General features: G+C 51.9%; 2 protein-coding genes across 4 annotated transcripts; one reads left to right on the forward strand and one right to left on the reverse strand.

Moving 5' to 3' along the window:
* On the forward strand, positions 1-7,692 carry MPI (mannose phosphate isomerase). Of its 2 annotated transcripts, none has more exons than XM_049778067.1 (8): positions 1-38; positions 348-475; positions 1,935-2,135; positions 2,804-2,956; positions 3,576-3,738; positions 5,651-5,824; positions 6,985-7,193; positions 7,402-7,692. In XM_049778067.1, exons 1-8 carry the CDS (start codon positions 23-25, stop codon positions 7,618-7,620), a joined length of 1,263 nt encoding a protein of 420 aa, XP_049634024.1. In that variant the 5' UTR covers positions 1-22; the 3' UTR covers positions 7,621-7,692. The 2 variants fall into 2 exon arrangements, with proteins under 2 accessions (XP_049634024.1, XP_049634033.1); XM_049778076.1 differs by having other exon boundaries at positions 6-38; positions 2,804-2,945; positions 3,574-3,738.
* Positions 7,693-11,997: 4,305 nt separating this feature from the next.
* FAM219B (family with sequence similarity 219 member B) lies at positions 11,998-15,208 on the reverse strand. Of its 2 annotated transcripts, none has more exons than XM_049778494.1 (5): positions 15,046-15,208; positions 14,869-14,956; positions 13,816-13,893; positions 13,307-13,355; positions 11,998-12,556 (listed from the first exon to the last, which is right to left on the reverse strand). In XM_049778494.1, the coding sequence occupies exons 1-5, from the start codon at positions 15,206-15,208 to the stop codon at positions 12,392-12,394; spliced, it is 543 nt and encodes a 180-aa protein (XP_049634451.1). In that variant the 3' UTR covers positions 11,998-12,391. The 2 variants fall into 2 exon arrangements, with proteins under 2 accessions (XP_049634451.1, XP_049634444.1); XM_049778487.1 differs by having other exon boundaries at positions 11,998-12,559.
* Positions 15,209-16,845: the final 1,637 nt, after the last annotated feature.

Raw genomic sequence — 16,845 nt, forward strand, 5'->3', positions numbered from 1 at the left:
TCGGAGACCTGGAGGGAGGAGGATGGCTGCTCCGCGAGGTGGGCGGTTGGCACGGGCGCCGGCGTGAGGTCGGGGGGTCGCGTCCGGGGGGCTTCTTCCTGTTTTTCTGTGCCTCTCGTGGGGCAGGCGCGTGGGTCACTTTGAGAAGCGGTGTGATCACCCCCACGTTGGTGCCCGCGCCTGTGCACAGAAGTTCCGAATCAACCCCGTGTCAGCATCTAAGCCGGGAGAGCAGGGGGCTCCCCTTTTTTCACTGTCCCCAAACCCAACTGGCACTCCGGGTGGGTGGCAGGTTTCTCCGGGCCAGGAGCGGTTAAGTAACTCACCTCTGTCGGTCTCTGGCCCAGTGTTTCCCCTTTCCTGCGTGGTGCAGCAGTACGCCTGGGGGAAGAAAGGTTCCAGCAGTGAGGTGGCCCGCCTGCTGGCCAGCAGCGACCCCTTGGTCCAGATCGAAGAGGATAAACCCTATGCTGAGGTGAGCTCTGTCTGGACCTTCCTACCTGTCCCTCCCAAAGCAGAGACCGAGAGACTCTAGTCTGAGCCAACCCAGACCTCCTGAGGCTGCAGACATATGCAGGGTGGTGAACCCAGATGTGGCATCCAAGAAGAGAAAGGTGTTTTGTCATTGGAAGCTGGGATTTACTGTACTGGCACTTCTCTAACATTTACACAGTTTATTTTAGTGATCGACAGTTCATTTTTTATTTTTTAATTGGGGGAGATAATACTGTAGGTGAGGTGGTAGCCTTGCAAGCTGCTGACCACCACCCCCCCTCCATCATGACCAGGAGTTACTCCTGAGCACAGAGCCACTATTGGTTAACTCAAACACCCATTCCCCCAAAAAACAGAATTTAAACAATTTTAACTTATTTTTGGTTAGTTTTTGGATCCCACCTCAGGGCTTACTCCTGGCTCTGTGCTCAGAGATCACTCCTGGCAGAGCTCAGGAATTGTACCTGGACTGGCTGTGTCCAAGGCAAGCTGCTCAATTTTTTAATTAAATCAAAAGTATGTTAGAATTGTAATTAGAAGTAAGGTTGTTTAATGATACTAGGTGAAAGAACAGTAAGTTACAAAACAGGTCATCAAATGAATTGGTCTTGGGTTGGCCAGAGATGCACTATTGATATTGAGGATCCTGAATTTAGGGTACTGGAGATCTAATTTTTTTTGTTTGTTTGTTCTTGGGTCACACCCGGCAGCACTCAGGGATTACTCCTGGCTATGCACTCAGAAATTGCTCCTGGCAGGCTCGGGGGACCATATGGGATGCCAGGATTCAAACCTTCTGCATGCGAGGCAAACGCCTTACCTACATGCTATCTCTTCGGCCCCCACCCCCACAATTTAAAAATTTTGACAAAAGAAAAAAGTGTGTGTGTGTGTGTGTGTGTGTGTAGCAGTAGTACAGTGGATAGGACACTTTTGTTACATGCATCTGACATGAGTTCAGTACCTGGCATCCCATGTGGACCTGACAGGAGTGATCCCTGAGCACAGAGACAGGAGAAGCCCTGAGTACAGCCTGATACGACCCTAAACAAACAAAAATTTGTATGGGCCTCTATGTAGAACTGGAGAGGGCCTAGCAGGGAACATGAGTTGCCAGGGATCAAACTCAAAACTTCACACATGCTAGACATGCTTGCTACCACTTGAGCCCATCCCAACATTTAAAATGTTGTTGTTGGAAACTTTATGTTCTTTTATTAAAATTTCTTTTTGGAGGAATCTGGTGCCCCCAAAGCAGTGGTCTTCTGACTTCTAGAATTGTGGGGTCTACTCTCCATGTATTTGATCAAGGAGCTTTCACTCTAGGTCCTGGGAGGCCTTCCACAGGATTCACCTGTTTGGGGGTACACAGGATAACTGGGAATGGGACTGACCAGCTGGTGGGGTATAGCTCCCTGACAGGTTTCTTGTCCTTTCAGCTGTGGATGGGGACACATCCCCGTGGAGATGCCAAGATTCTTGACAACCGCATTCCTCAAAAAACTCTGGGTCAGTGGATCGCCGCAAACCCCGATAGCTTGGGCTCCAAGGTGAAGGCACGCTTCCAGGGCACACTGCCCTTTCTCTTCAAGGTGCTCTCTGTGGAAACAGCCCTATCTATCCAGGCGCACCCTAACAAGGTAGGGCTCAGGGTGGGGCCTTGAAGTCAGGCCAGATGATCCCTTGACTTGGCCCTCCCATCATTTTATAGCTGTGCTTTTCTGCCCAGGCTAGGCTCCAGCCCTCAAGCTAAATCCAGGCCTGACAGCTCCCAATTTAGCCCTTTGAGGCCTGACAGCTGCTCTTCAGGAGCTGGCTGCTCAGACTATGTCCATCACCTGAGGGTGGGGAAGAGCAGTCCCCGCTGGTTCTTGGGTTCCCCTTTTCCTTACAGCTGAACTTTTCCCCAGCTGTGTGGGAGAGCTTCTCTTCCAGACAGGGCAGACACCTTGCTTCCAGTGCACCCAGCAGCCTTCTTCCTCAGTGTCTGAGTCACAGTTGAAGCAGGTGCCTTCACACCCCTTCATTTCTCAACAGGCATTGGGAGGGAGGTTAAATTTGGCTGGGTGCTTTGGTTTCCTTATTCACACTCTAGGCCCATCCATCCCACAGATTTAGCTTCTGTCTCCACCCTGGTTTATCTAAAGCCCCAAAGAGTTTCTGCTTTAGACCTTGATTGGGCTGATTGCCAGGTGTGGCTGCTATAGACCTTTGGCAGCCCACTGGCAGTGAGTGAGGACTGGATGCCCTGGTGTCCCATCAGGGGTGGCCAGGCCTTGAACACTCTTGTCTCTCGACTATTCCACAGGAGCTGGCAGAGAAGTTGCACATCCAGGCCCCAGAGCACTACCCTGATGCCAACCACAAGCCTGAGATGGCCATTGCCCTCACACCGTTCCAGGGCTTGTGTGGCTTCAGGCCGGTTGAGGAGATCGTGACCTTTCTGACAAGTAAGACTGGCGTAGTGCAGAGGGCAACACTGTAAGGGGACAGACCACAGGCTGAATATCAGGCATGGAGGGCTTGCTTGACATGAATTTCTTTTTTGTTGTTCGTTTAGTTTGGTTTCAGGGCCAGACCTGGTCATACTTAGGGAACCATATGGGATGCTGGGGACTGAGCCAGTATCAGCTATATTATTATTATATTCAAGGCAAGCTTGTATGTACTATTTCTCCAGCCCTATCATTTAAAGTGTTATGTATATGTACTAAGAAATACATAGGTTATTTTATTTTACTTTGGCTTTTTGGACAATACCCAACAGTGTCTGGACTTAGTACTGCCTCTTTGCTCAGGGATCACTCATGGTGGTGCTCAGGGGAGTATATAGGGTGTCAGGGATTAAACTTGTGTTGGCGGTGTGCAAGATAAGCACCTTACTATACTATCTATCCGTCCCCTTGACATGAATTTTTGGAGCCACTGGACTGGCCTGGAAGCCTGGGCTGGAGTGAGAGGTCTGCCAATGTGACTTAGCAAAGTGCTTGCCTGGGAAAAGGGTGGGGGAGCTCCTCTATTATATTGCCTGGATTCCATCTTGTCATCCCTCCTGCGGCCTGTATGGCCTTCCTGCAGAGGTGCCCGAGTTCCAGTATCTCGTGGGAGCTGACGCAGCTGCCCGGCTGAAGCAGAGCAGAAGCGCGACTGCCCTGCAGAGCTGTTTCTCCCACCTGATGAAGAGCGAGAAGAAAGAAGTGGTAGAACAGCTCAACCTGCTGGTGAAGCGGATCTCCCAGCAAGGTGTGTGTGCTTGACATCTAGGGGGATCCCAACAAGGACTCAGGGCTGTGGAGATGGGATTCTCAACCCCTTCCCCTTAGGTGCTAAGCAGGCCCACAAAGTAGCCTGGAGGGATTGTGCATTTCTTGCCGCCCTGGGGAGCAGGGCCAGAGGGAGAAGGAAGACAGGAGGAGGTCTCATGGAGTTGCCCTTCTTGCTTGGAGCTTTGGGGCTAAAGAGGAAGGGGACAAAGGGAACCGCCCCTTCACCAAGGGCCTGACGCCATTGAGATCTGGGCACCCAGCCTCTTGGCTACCTAAAAGGAAACCTCAGGATGTGATTGGGGGATGTGGGGGTCTTGCCACTTTGGGGAGTTTGTTCCAGCTAGACAAACCATCCCAAAGCAGCAGGCTCCTCACCTATGAAATTATGGGACACAGTAATAGGGCCCTAGCCCCTTCCTTAGGCACCCAGAGTCTGGTTTCCTTGGACACATTTCCCCTGATGCCTTGGAGCCACCATGAGCAAGTATTTGTTTTACCCAAGCATCCCGTATGTTTCCTTTTTTGCCTTTTCTGTTTGCATGCCTCTCCTTTTAGGGTCTTTTGCATTCCCAGCAGAGCCGATTACTCTTGCCTGGAGTTCCAGTAACCCCCGTTTGTGTGTCAGGTATAATCGTCCTTGGCATTGTCAGTCTATCATTCCGCGCACACCCATGGTTCCCTCCAGGCCAGGGTACCTGTCTCTGTCTCTGTCTCTGTCTCTGTGTTATCATAGACAATCCTAGCACAATGAGCTCTATTGCTCACTTCCACAAATTGAGCTGTCCATTTGGCTTTCTTAGCAGAGCAGACAACTGGCACATTTCTCTCAGCCTGGGCCCAGTTGGTGATGACACTCCTTCCCCATGTCTGCATTCTGAGGAACAGACCACTCACCTGGTTGCAGGCAGTGTTCTTGCCCCAGCCAGGCTCACCCAACCCTCCCCTGCTCCACCTGCCTGCAGATCTTCTTTTGTTTGTGGCATATTTTGCCTCCTGCTCTTCGGGTGACTGGCCATCTAGTAAGATGTAGTGTCAACAGTGCCCCAAGCAGCAGACAGATCTGGGCTAATGAGTCCCTCTCCATGCAACTCTGGGGAATTTCTAATTTGATTTCTGAGATCCTAGACCAATGTTTCTTTTTTTTTTTTGAGGGGGGGCAAGTCACTCCCAGCGCTCAGGGGTTACTCCTGGCTCTGCTCAGAAATCACTCCTGGCGGGCCCGGAGAGATAGCACAACGGCGTTTGCCTTGCAAGCAGCCGATCCAGGACCAAAGGTGGTTGGTTCGAATCCCGGTGTCCCATATGGTCCCCCGTGCCTGCCAGGAGCTATTTCTGAGCAGCCAGCCAGGAGTAACCCCTGAGCATATGGGATGCCAGGAATTGAAATTGGGTCAGCCCCAGCCATATGTAAGGCAAACGGCCTACCTGCTATACTATCGCTCTGGCCCCTCTTGATTTTCATGTTAATGCCGTGATGATTGGGGATGCACATGCCTCACTGCAGCGCTTGAACACTTTCAGCCGTGTTGCCCGCAAAACCGCTCTCAGGGAGCACACAGGGTGGCTGGGCTCCCTATGGTGCAGAAGGCACTAGATTAATGCACTCATCAAAGCACACCAGTGATGGCTGCACTACCTGCCAGGGGATGCCGAGGTGCTCACACACGCAGTGGATCTTTTCAGCACCTGCCTGTAATAGCAGTGCTGGGCAGATGGATAGTCCAAATTGAAGACAGCATCTGTGTGGGCCTGAAGAAATGGGGTGCGGCCATGAGATTCTCCATTTTCTGGATTCCTGCACTCGGGCACTGCTAGGGTTTCCTGACCGAGATGGGGTTGTGAACACCACTATCATTAAGTAGCTGTGAGGTGCCCTATGCCTCCCCCAGTGGCTGCTGGAAACAAGATGGAGGACATCTGTGGTCAGCTCTTGCTACAGCTGCACCAGCAGTACCCAGGTGACATTGGCTGCTTCGCTATCTACTTCCTGAACCTGATCATGCTGAAGCCAGGGGAGGCAATGTTCCTGGAAGCCAACGTGCCCCACGCCTACTTGAAAGGAGGTAAGCTGTGGTGGAGGAGAGCCTTAGCTACGGGCTGTGCCATGGAAGGAATTTGGGCCTCCTGCATGAAGGCAGATGCTCTGCTACTGAGCCATATTTTAGGCTCAAAGAGACCTTGTTTAAAGGACACATGAGCTCTAATCTCCACGGCTGCTGGTACCAGCAGTGCCACTGTGGGCGGATGAATGTCAGTGTGGAGCTAGACTTTACTAAAGTCAACACAGCAGCTCTGTGCCATCTTGGCACCCCAGGCAAGCTGGCCTATTACATTGGGAGCCCAGGCCATATTGGGTCATGGCTGTTTCGACCCTATGTCCACTCAAGAGATTTCACATGAAACATGAAATTGAAAACACACCTGAAGATGCTGGCTGCTTACCCACTGTAGGAGGGCTGTAGCTCCGAGGGTTCATACAATTCCTCTTGACAATAGTAGGTGACTTGGCATACCTGGTGGTGCTCAGGACTATTCTAGCTTTACTAAGGGGTCACTCCCCACAGTACTTGGAGACAACTGCCAGGCCCTCACTGCCCTCGGTTGCCGCCTTTATTTTTTTCTTCCCTGGGCCATGCCTGGAGATGCTTAAGAATTACATATGGGAGGGGCCGGAGAGATAGCATGGAGGTAAGGCGTTTGCCTTTCATGCAGGAGGTCATCGGTTCGAATCCCGGCGCCCCATATGGTCCCCTATGCCTGCCAGGAGCAATTTCTGAGCCTGGAGCCAGGAATAACCCCTGAGCACTGCCAGGTGTGACCCAAAAACCAAAAAAAAAAAAAAAAAAAGAATTACATATGGGGCCGGAGAAATAGCATGGAGGTAAGGCGTTTGCCTTTCATGCAGAATGTCATTGGTTCGAATCCCGGCATCCCATATGGTCCCCTTAGCCTGCCAGGAGTGATTTCTGAGCGTAGAGCCAGGAGTAACTCCTGAGCACTGCCGGATATGACCCCAAAACAAAAACATATGGTGGTGCTTGAGGAACCATATGGGATGTTGGGGATTGAACCTGGGTTGGTCATGTGCAAGGCATTGTACTATCATTTGGGCTCTATCCCTTCTTACCTAAGTCTACAGAGGGCATGTGTCCCTCAGGCTGGGAGCCAACTGCAAGGCTGCCTCTGTCAGCTGTTTGCACCCCCTTCTCCCGTCTATCTCTAGACTGTGTGGAGTGCATGGCTTGTTCAGACAACACTGTGCGTGCTGGTCTCACCCCCAAGTTCATCGATGTCCCCACACTATGTGAAATGCTCAGCTACACTCCTGGACCCAGTCGGGACAGACTCTTCTCTCCAACCCAGAGCAAGGATGATCCCTGCCTCTCCATCTATGACCCCCCGGTGCCCGACTTCACCATCCTGAAGATGGACGTGAGCGGGGTGGGGGAGCCAGGGGGAGGGGAAATGGTGGGTACTTGAGGGGCCACAAAGTGCAGGATCTCTTGCCTCGGTTTTCTCCTGAGGCCACCTGCCAGAGGCCTCTAGGCTGTTGGCAGAGGGTGAGACAGCTCTCTCATACCTGCCCAATGATAATCTGGGCTACCTGTGAGTTGACCAGTCCCCCATTTCTTCCTGCAAGGTCCCAGACAACGTCCCTGAATATGAAGTCTTGGCTTTGGACTCTGCCAGCATCCTCCTGATGGTGCAGGGGGCAGCCACCGCCAGCTCTAGGTCAGCGCCCTCGGGGACCCCCCTGAGGCGGGGTGCGGTGCTGTTTATTGCTGCCCAGGAGGTCGTTTCTCTGAAGCGCACAGGTCCCGAGGCGCTGCTCATGTTCCGTGCCTGCTGTCTGCTTTAGCTGCCAAAGCCACCCACTCCTCTCCCAAGCTTCCCCCCTGCCCTAAAGCCCAAGACTCGTCAGAATGGAGGGGAGGAAGGAATCTTGAGGTGACTGCTAAGCTGGCTTGTAGACAGCCATCACTTCCATGAGAGGACAGTGCTGAGGTCCGCTATCACACTATCACACTCCTAACTCTGGCTCAACCAGCATAAGCTGCTGTTTCCCAGACCAACAGGCTGGTGGCAGAATCTGACTAACCCTGAGCATGAGCATGAGCATGGCTCACAGCAAGAGGTTGGGAAAATTCACCCTGGGAACATGGTTCTAGCTCTGGAACTGTCTAGCTCTGGAACTGTCGTGTCCTTGGCTGCAGAGGCCACAGGGAGATCTGTCCACTAATGTCATTCACCTGGTGACTTTGCTCTGTCAAACCAATTAAAGATCAGTGTTTAGGCTGTGGGATGGACTTGGCCTCTGATGTTATGTTCCCTGCAATGGGCTGAAAGAGCTGCCATTGCCAAAACCACATTGCTGTATACTGGCTTTACTTTTTATTTGATGGGTGGTGGTTCAAGCTGGATGTTCTCCCAAATAGAGAGCCTGGAGGCCACTCTTGGCAATACTCAACCCAGTTCTGCTCAGGCCCAGCAGAGCTGGGGGTCACTCCAGAGGTCCTTGAGGAATTTATAGTTGCTGAGACTAGAACTCGAGGCCTCTGCATGCCAGGTGTGAGCTCCAGTCTGCTGAGCCATCTTCCTGGTAGTGGAGGTTTTGCTTTTAGTTAGCTTCCTGAGTATAGGCTGGACTCTGGGGCCATGTCCTAGGAGGCAGGTGGGGCAGAAACTAGGATTTCCTTTGATGTCCAGCTGCTTAAGGCCAGCATTTGCAGTCTGACCTCATCCTCTCACATACCCAAATACCACCTGTTTGTTTTTTTTTTTTTTGTTTTGGGGTCACACACAGTGGCACTCAGGAGTTACTCTTGGCTCTGTGCTCAGAAATCACTCCTGGCAGGCTCAGGGGACCATATGGGATGCTGGGGATTGAACCCGGGTTCGTCCTGGGTCATCTGCGTGCAAGGCAATATGCCCTACTACTGTGCTATTACTCCGTTTTGTTTTTTTTTTGTTTGTTTGTTTGTTTTTGGAGGGGGGCACACCTGGCCACGCTCAGGGGTTATTCCTGATGCTGCATTCAGAAATCACTCCTGGCAGGATCCAGGGACCATATGGAATGCCAGAGATTCAACTTGGATCCATCCTGTGTTGGCAGTGTACAAGGCAAACACTCTACAACTGAACTATCGCTTTGTCCCTTCCACCTCAGTTTTTTGTTTTTTTTGTTTTTTTTTTTGGTTTTTGGGTCACACTCGGCAGCACTCAAGGGCCACTCCTGGGTCTACGCTCAGAAATCGCCCCCGGCAGGCTCGGGGGACCATATGGGGTGCTGGGATTCGAACCACCATCCTTCTGCATGCAAGGCGAATGTCTTACCTCCATGCTATCTCTCCAGACCCTCCACCTCAGTTTTAAGTCAGTGTGAGGTGGTGTAGATATGCTGAGATGTACCCATGAAGCTGAAGCCCTGTCTCTGTCTCTTTACAGAGAAAGTATGTCACCTATTTCCCTATGGCACATCCATCATCAAAACAGGGACTCAGGAACAGGACAATCCAGTTCCATTTATGGAAAGAAACCTAGCTACTTTTTTTAGCCTGATAGGAATTCCCAGGGAGGTCTTCAATTCTGCTGAGGCACCCCAAGAGAAGGGACCCACTTCTGTAGGAGGCACTGCTGAGATCTCATCATACCCTGTGTCCTGTTACCCAGAGCTGTGGCCAGTCTGTGGTGCCTTCCTCTGGGCTGAAGCTTTGCCTAGAATCTTTCTGGGTGGACACATTTGAACCCCTGCACAACAGAACTCCAGGATATTTAACAGGAGATTCTTGTAAAGATGAACGACACCTATGGTGTCCAGAGGCCTTGAAAATGCTGTGAGGAAGTAGCAGTGGGAGATTTGAGAAGGGGCGCTCAGTTAGGCCTACTGGGTTATTTCTTAAGTTTAGAATTAGGAAGGGGAGTGATAGTAGGGAGCAGAGAAAGTATGAGTTTAAGGCACTGGCCTTGCAACCTGCCCACCCCATTTCAAATCTCCAACACCATGCATGATCCTTGGGCACTGTCAGAAATAGTCCCTGTGCATTGCCAAGTACAGCCCTAATACATGTCATATTACAGGGCTTGAGAGAGCTCCTGAGTTTGAACCATGCTTTGCATGCAGGAGCTCTGGGCTGCATTTATACACGACATATTCCAGGGACCACCAGAAATACCATCTGAATATCAAAGTCCTGCTTCAACACAGAGATGCTTCAACTTGCAAGATAATATTTATTCTTATAAACTTACAGAGCTGAAGATATGGAGGCACATTCCTGTATTCTAACACCAGAGATGCTTCATCTGTAGGGTGATTTCACAGTTATTCTCCCCAGGGTATGCTTTCCTGAACAGCACCCAGCACTCCGGATATTGCATTGGAAACTTTGATTGAAATTCAGACCTACTTGTGCCTTGCTCCACTGTACAGCCCAAGTACTGCCTTCTGCACAGGTCCTGCCAGTATATCATCTTGGGGTGAATTACAGCCTCACTAGCACCGCTGTTCAACAGCGGTGTCCAACAGCTGCCTTGAGGACTTTGGTCTTGGGTTACCCCAGCAGCTCTAAGTGCTCAAGTAACTCATAACTAGTCCCACCCCTAAATTGTGGATCTACCTTCTGGTTACCCCCAACTCTTATCTGTGGCTATGCTGCCCCATACCCAAACCATGTATGTATGTGGTGAGTTTCTTAGCCACCTCCAGAGACCTGGGTACCACATCAGAACTGGAAAGGGGTTCAGGATGAAGCTGTCACTCCCCAAGGCATCTGTGCACTCTCAGACAAGGACAAAGATCCTCTCAGTCCCCTCTTTGCCTTGCCCCATCTCCTCCTGCCATGATGCTACTTGTAAGACACAATGTGGTTTCAGTCCTCTTAAACTAAGACCACTCCCAGCTCTCCACATTATGAGGAATGCACTGGGATGGAGGTGGGAAAAACAGTAACAACAAAAATCAAGCACTGATGAGATTTTGTCATTTTGGCCACACCTAGCAGTGTTCAGGGAATACTAGCTCTGCACTCAGGAATTGCTCTTGGAGAGCTAGGGGAACCTAACGGATGCCAGGGATAGAACTTGGGTCAGACCTGTGCAAGGCAAGCCCTCTCTCTACCTGCTGTATTATTGCTGTGGTCCTTTGATGGAATTTGGTCATCAGGCAATCAACAAAGGGCTCTGTCTTGTTACTTTCTGGTGACAAAGAGCTTCCAATATGTCCACTGCAGTCACAGGACAGAAATGAAGCCACAGACTGGTGCTTTCCCCACAGGGTTTCCAGTCTCACCTTATCTTGATGAGTCCCGCTGGCCTCCTCCCAATTCCAGGGACTAGAGAGAGAACAGCAGGTAGGATGTTTGCCAACCTGAGTTTGATCTCTAAGGAGTGATTCCTGAGTGCTGCTTGCTGTGGCCCAACACCAAACAAGATTCCCCACTCTCCACCATGCCTGAGCCTCCCTGTATCCAAGCCTACACTGCCGCACCAGTATACCTCTCACCAAGCTATTTCCCAACAATTTAAAAAAATCAGAACAAGGGCTGGACAGCAAGCCCAACAGGCTGAGCTCATGCTGTCAGGAAAAACCCCAGTGTGCCAGGAATAGCCCCTGAAGTGGTCTCAAAATAAAAACAAAGAAGGCATTTGACTACATCCTGCAGTTAGTTCCCTCTGCTGGTAGCCACAGAAACTGCAGGCTTCTGCGCAGTTCCTTCACCCAAATATTTTAAGCTCAAAAGGGGTGGATGGGTCTTAAGTGTCTCAGGTTTGACCACTTCCATGGTCGCTAGAGCATTGCTGAGAGTGGTAAGAAGCACCAGTGTGGGCTAACATATGGCCTTATCTCTCCACAAAATAAAACAAGGAAAAAGAAAAGGTAGAGAAAAAGTAGCTAAGACCAAGGCAAAGAATAGTGACTCAGCAAAATACCAAAGTGTGTTCGTAATGCAGCATTTTCTCCCAAGGCTGACCTGCGTCCCTAAACTCACTCAGACTTAAATAGTGGGAAGACTTCAGGTCCAAGGATTCTGGAACACTGAGCCTGCAGGAGCCCTGGCCATAGGCAAATACAACTAGAACAGGGTCCAAGGAGATGTAAGCTTTAGGCTCACATGGCCAGGGTTTGAACCCAGTACCTGAGACAAGCTACCCTGAGTTACTCTTCCCTGGTCCTTACTTCATGATAACACAAAGGTCCAAAAGAAAAGCCATATCGGAGCTAAGCAGAGGAGAGCATAGCCCCATATCAATTCTTTTCTGAACATTCCCAGCTGTGAGCTCCAAACAGCTACTGCCCCTCACCTAGCAGCCTGGACACTAAAGCTTCCGTCCCCTTCTCCAGATGACATGCACCTGCCAAGAGATCTGAGTATCCTTGACAACTTGTCTCTCCAGAAGACACAGGTTATGTGAATACCTGTCTTCTGATTATCTGTCATAACAGAGCAAAAGGCAGTATGTATGTTCTGTTCCCCTGGGGTGCAGGTGGTGGTCCCATGCCTGAGAAACACTAGATAAGGTGCGACTGAAGTCATTGACCTTCCCAGAGGGACAGCGCAACCATTGACCTGGGCAATGCTCAAGAACTCCCAGGCCTACAAAGTCAACAGGACCCAGCTCAGGAGTTCTGTCTACTGGAGGGTACAACAGGGTGAATCCCCAGGACAGCACCAACAGCAGGAGCACATGGATGAAGCCATAGGCTTGGGGGGAATGAGGTCCAAGTCCTCATCATCTGGCATCTCATCCAGGTGGTACCCGTCCTGGAGTAGCTGCCGACTCACGTCTTGGTTCACCTGCTGAGAGCAGGAGAGAGAGGGATGAGCCCAAGGTCAGAGGGACAGACCCACTTTCCTTTCTGGAGCTTCCTGCCACACCCCACACCCCAAGCCCACCCAGGTGGGGCCTCAACCACTGGGGGCCTGGATACTGTCCAGGCTGCTGTCATTGACCCCTGGGGAGAGGACTCCTTACTCATAAATATTGAATTTCAGCTTGTTTGAAAGTCAATCCGCTGCTGACCTTCCCAATGTGGAGAATGAGAACAGCATATGGGATGGAAAGGGGAATACCTTTTTGGGATCCTTGTGTGTGTGTGTGTGTGTGTGTGTGTGTGTGTGTGTGTGTGTGTGTGTGTGTGTGTGTTTAATATTGTGTGTGTGTGTGTTACGTATACTTCCTCAAATCAAGCTAATGGGGGGGTGTTGGGTCGATGGGCAAGTATATACGTGTGTGTGTGTGTGTGTGTGTGTGTGTGTGTGTGTGTGTGTGTGTGAGACGTATACTTCCTCAAATCTGGCTAATGTGGGGGTGTTGGGTCGATGGGCAAGTATATACCTGACAAGTATATACTTAGGTAGGCTTTATGGAGAGAGTTCCTTTTCTAAGCAGCAGCCTGGACAGGAAACTTTATAAAGTCATTTCTAGTCCTGGGGTCTGTGAGCTTGATTCTCAGCAGCCCCTCTTGGACAATTCTCTCTGCTGGGGAAGGAACAGGGGTCTGGGCATGGGCACGGGCCCCGCGCAGAGAGGCGCTATAGACTTGCCTCTGCAGAGGAATACCCGGAGGAGTATGTGGATTCCAGCTCCTCATCACTAGGAGAAGAGGGAGACAGTCAGTTCAGAGGATGCCGGGGATGCACAGCTGCAGGGGGTGACCAACAGGGGCTGGAGGGCTTATGATAATGCAAAGACCACATAACTCAAGGCCAAATTCAACGAGAGCACGATGGCTCCTTTTCTGGGTCCAGCAGCCAAACAGGCTCACTGTCATTAAACCCGTGGACGGGAGCCTGATTCCTCCAGCTCCGTAATAGCTCAAAGTCTCCAAGCACATACTTTATATATGGGAGCATCAGTGAGCATGGTCCCCAATGGGAAAGCAACGTGACCTCCTGGGAGTGCTGTAACTAAGCCATCCTGCTTCCAGGTGCTTCAGAGCAGCCCTGGAATATGCAGGCAAGCTCTTAGAAGGGTGAAGGAACAAGCAAAAGCTTTCACTGACCTGCAGTTTTACCCATCACTCCCCAAGGGATCTCTGCAAGGGGAGACTCACCTGTCGGAGTCAAGGGACACCAGGTTTTCATCCGGACTCTGGCTGAGAGCAGTATAGCCCTTGTTAAACTTCACTGACCTGGGTGGGAAGGAGGGAGACCTCAATCGGATGAAGCACCGGCTCCTCACTGATAGAGCAAAGTAGTGAATGTCTGCCTTGGCTAGTGCCTCGGCAAAGGCACCCCCCCTCCCATTCCAACACCCCTCTCATATCCCCTCGTACTCCTGTGGCTAGAAGCCTGATGTCTATTTCCTTTCTTGGGAATCCAGAGACGCCTTCCATTCCCACCCACAGACTTCTTCAAATCAGAAAACAAAACCCCTGCAAATCCTTAGATATACTATGCCTCATCAGCCACAGAAGCCCTAGATGAAGTATCTGCACCACAATCATGATGGACAGTTCTATTAGCAACTCATATGCACACGAACCCCGCTTCCTGTCCCATGCCGGCCTCCTCTCTACCCAGCGCCTGCATCCCAGACATTTGACATTTGGGACTTTCGACAGATCCCAGGCACTCTTTCTAAGGCTTTTCCGGGTGCCAGAACTAGTTAAAAAGTCTATGGTGGGGGGGTGGGTAGCGAATGGGAATCACTCCACCCCTAAATCTTGGGCAGCCAGCACTGATCTGGGGCCCAGATCACTTAGGGGTGGGAGTCTCCCTCCAACAAATAAGAGCGGCCTGAGCCATAGAACAGCAGGTTGGGCTCTTGTCTTGCACGCAGCCGACCCGGGCTCCATCTCCAGCATCGCCTGAGCACCATCAGGAGGGATTCCCGGGTGCAGAATCTGGAGTGACCCCAAAATACTGCCCAGGTATGCCCAACTTCCCCCAAACCCAAAAACAAGGGGGCAAAGAGACAACAAACAACAGAAGACCTGCCAGCCTTTCCCTGCCACCGCCACAACCCTCGAGGGAAAGTGGAATCCTACTCCTGATGTTCCGGATCGCGAACCCCAACAGGCTGGCATCCCGGGAATGGGGTCACGAGCCAGCCGGGCCTGAAACAAGGCAGGCAGCCCTCCACCCACCACCCGAGCAGAAGAGACCTTTTCCCTGGAGACTCGGGGCGCTTCGGGGAGGCCCCCAGCATGCCTTTCCTCCGCAGGACGGCCCTGGCCAGGTCCCGGTGCTTTTCTGCGAATGAAAGGGCAGCATAAGCGCGGGGTGGGGGGCCCGGAGCCGGCGCCCCATCCTCCAGGCCCCACGCCCGAGCCGGCACTCACGCAGCTGGGCCTGGACGGAGGACGCGCGCGTCACCAAATAGGGCCCCCGCTTTTCCACGGCCGCCGGCACCGCCATCCCCGCCGAGCGGCCCAGGGCCGTGCCGGGTCGGGGTCCGAGGGCTGAGCCCCGTTCCGCGTGCCCGCTGGGCTCCGTGGTCGCCATGTCTCGGCCACGCCCCCGGATACCACGCCCCGGCCAGGGGGCGGGGTCTCGCGCGGGCAAGATGGCGGCGCGCAGGCGCAGTGGCGGCTTCCGGAAGCCGGGCGGGGATTTGGCTCAAACTAGGCATCCGGCCCGAGCCGCGGAGGCGGAGGCGGGGGCGGGCGCTAGCGGTGGGGATTGACGGAAGGCAGGATGGACCCCTTGGCTGGTGCGCACGCGCACTTCGCCCGCCTCGCTAGTCGGTGATTACACGCTCAGTCGGGAGTTCCCTAAGGATTGAGCCTGGGTGGAACCGCAAAGAGAAGAGTTAAGTTGGCTTGGACGCCTTCTCCAGAGAGGTTCAAGGACTTCGCGGGGTCAGGGGTGGCGAGTGTGTGTAGCAAGGGCAAAAGGCAGCGTCCTGAAAACCATGCTCAAGTTTATTTCCAGCAGTGGTGCAAAAGTGTGACTTTGAACCAGCTCAGCGCTTCTCTCCATGCACTTCATTGAAAAAATTGCATTTTTGGGGGGCCGCAGCGATAGTACAGCGGTAGGGCGTTTGCCTTCCACGCTGCAGATGCTGGGTTCGATCTGCAGCATCCCATTTGGCCCCTGGAGCCTGCCAGGTGTAATCCATGAGTGTCGCAGGGTGTGGCCTTCCACGCACCCCCCAAACCTTTTGGTCACACCCAGTGATGCTGAAGGTTTACTTTCGGTTGTTCTCAGGGATCACTCCTGGTGATGTTGCGTCACCAGGGATCGAATCTGCTGTACACAATCCCTTTGCTCCTGCTTCCGCATTTGAAACTGGGACTAATATCACTGCCCATGATACAGTACAGCAACAGACAAGCACAAATAGGCCTTGAAAATAAGGGTGGAAGCGTGCCTCGCCCTTGCCTGTGTCTGGAAAGGCACAGAGCTGTCATGGCTCTTGACCTCCCTGGTCCCTGAGGGATGTGCTTGTGGCCTGCTGGAAAGCCACTCCAAACCCTAGTAGGATCCCCAAATCTCTGGAGGCCTTCCCAAGGCTAATTTCTTGACCTCCTGCAGGGTCAGTCAAGAATGTGTAACTTCTGAGCCACCCAAATAGTTGCCTATGCTTTAGGCAGGATAGGAAAAAAAATTTAGGCGTGAGACTGGGGAAAACCAAAATCTCAAAGTGGGGCCAAAAAGATGGGAAGGTGGGGAGGGGCGCTTGCCTTGCATTCAGTCGATGAGGGCTCAGTCCCTGGTCCCACATATGGTTCCCATGCACTGCTCTAAGTGATTCCTAAGTGTAGAGCCTGGAGTAACCCCTGAGCACCACCAGATGTGGTTCAAAAAGGGGAAAAAACCAAACCAAAAAAACCCACAAACGAATGGTCACTATTACTTTGCTTTCAGGAAAAGCAATTCCTTTTGGAGGGGAGGCCCACAATCTGCAGTGCTCAGGACTCACTCCTGGCTCTGGACTCAGGGACCACTCCTGGGTCAGCATACAAGGCAAGTGCCCTATCCACTGTATAATCTCTGCCCCAGCCTTAAGGAACTTTACTTTAATACCATCAAAAGAGAGGAAAAGAGCCCAGACCTAAGAAAAGAATCCAACATCCCTGGTATACATTCTATACATTATATGTAGCTTTTTTGATTTCACATTTCTACTTTTTTTTTTT

This window comes from Suncus etruscus, chromosome 1, assembly GCF_024139225.1.
Source record: "Suncus etruscus isolate mSunEtr1 chromosome 1, mSunEtr1.pri.cur, whole genome shotgun sequence".
NCBI classification, from domain to species: Eukaryota; Metazoa; Chordata; class Mammalia; order Eulipotyphla; family Soricidae; genus Suncus; species Suncus etruscus.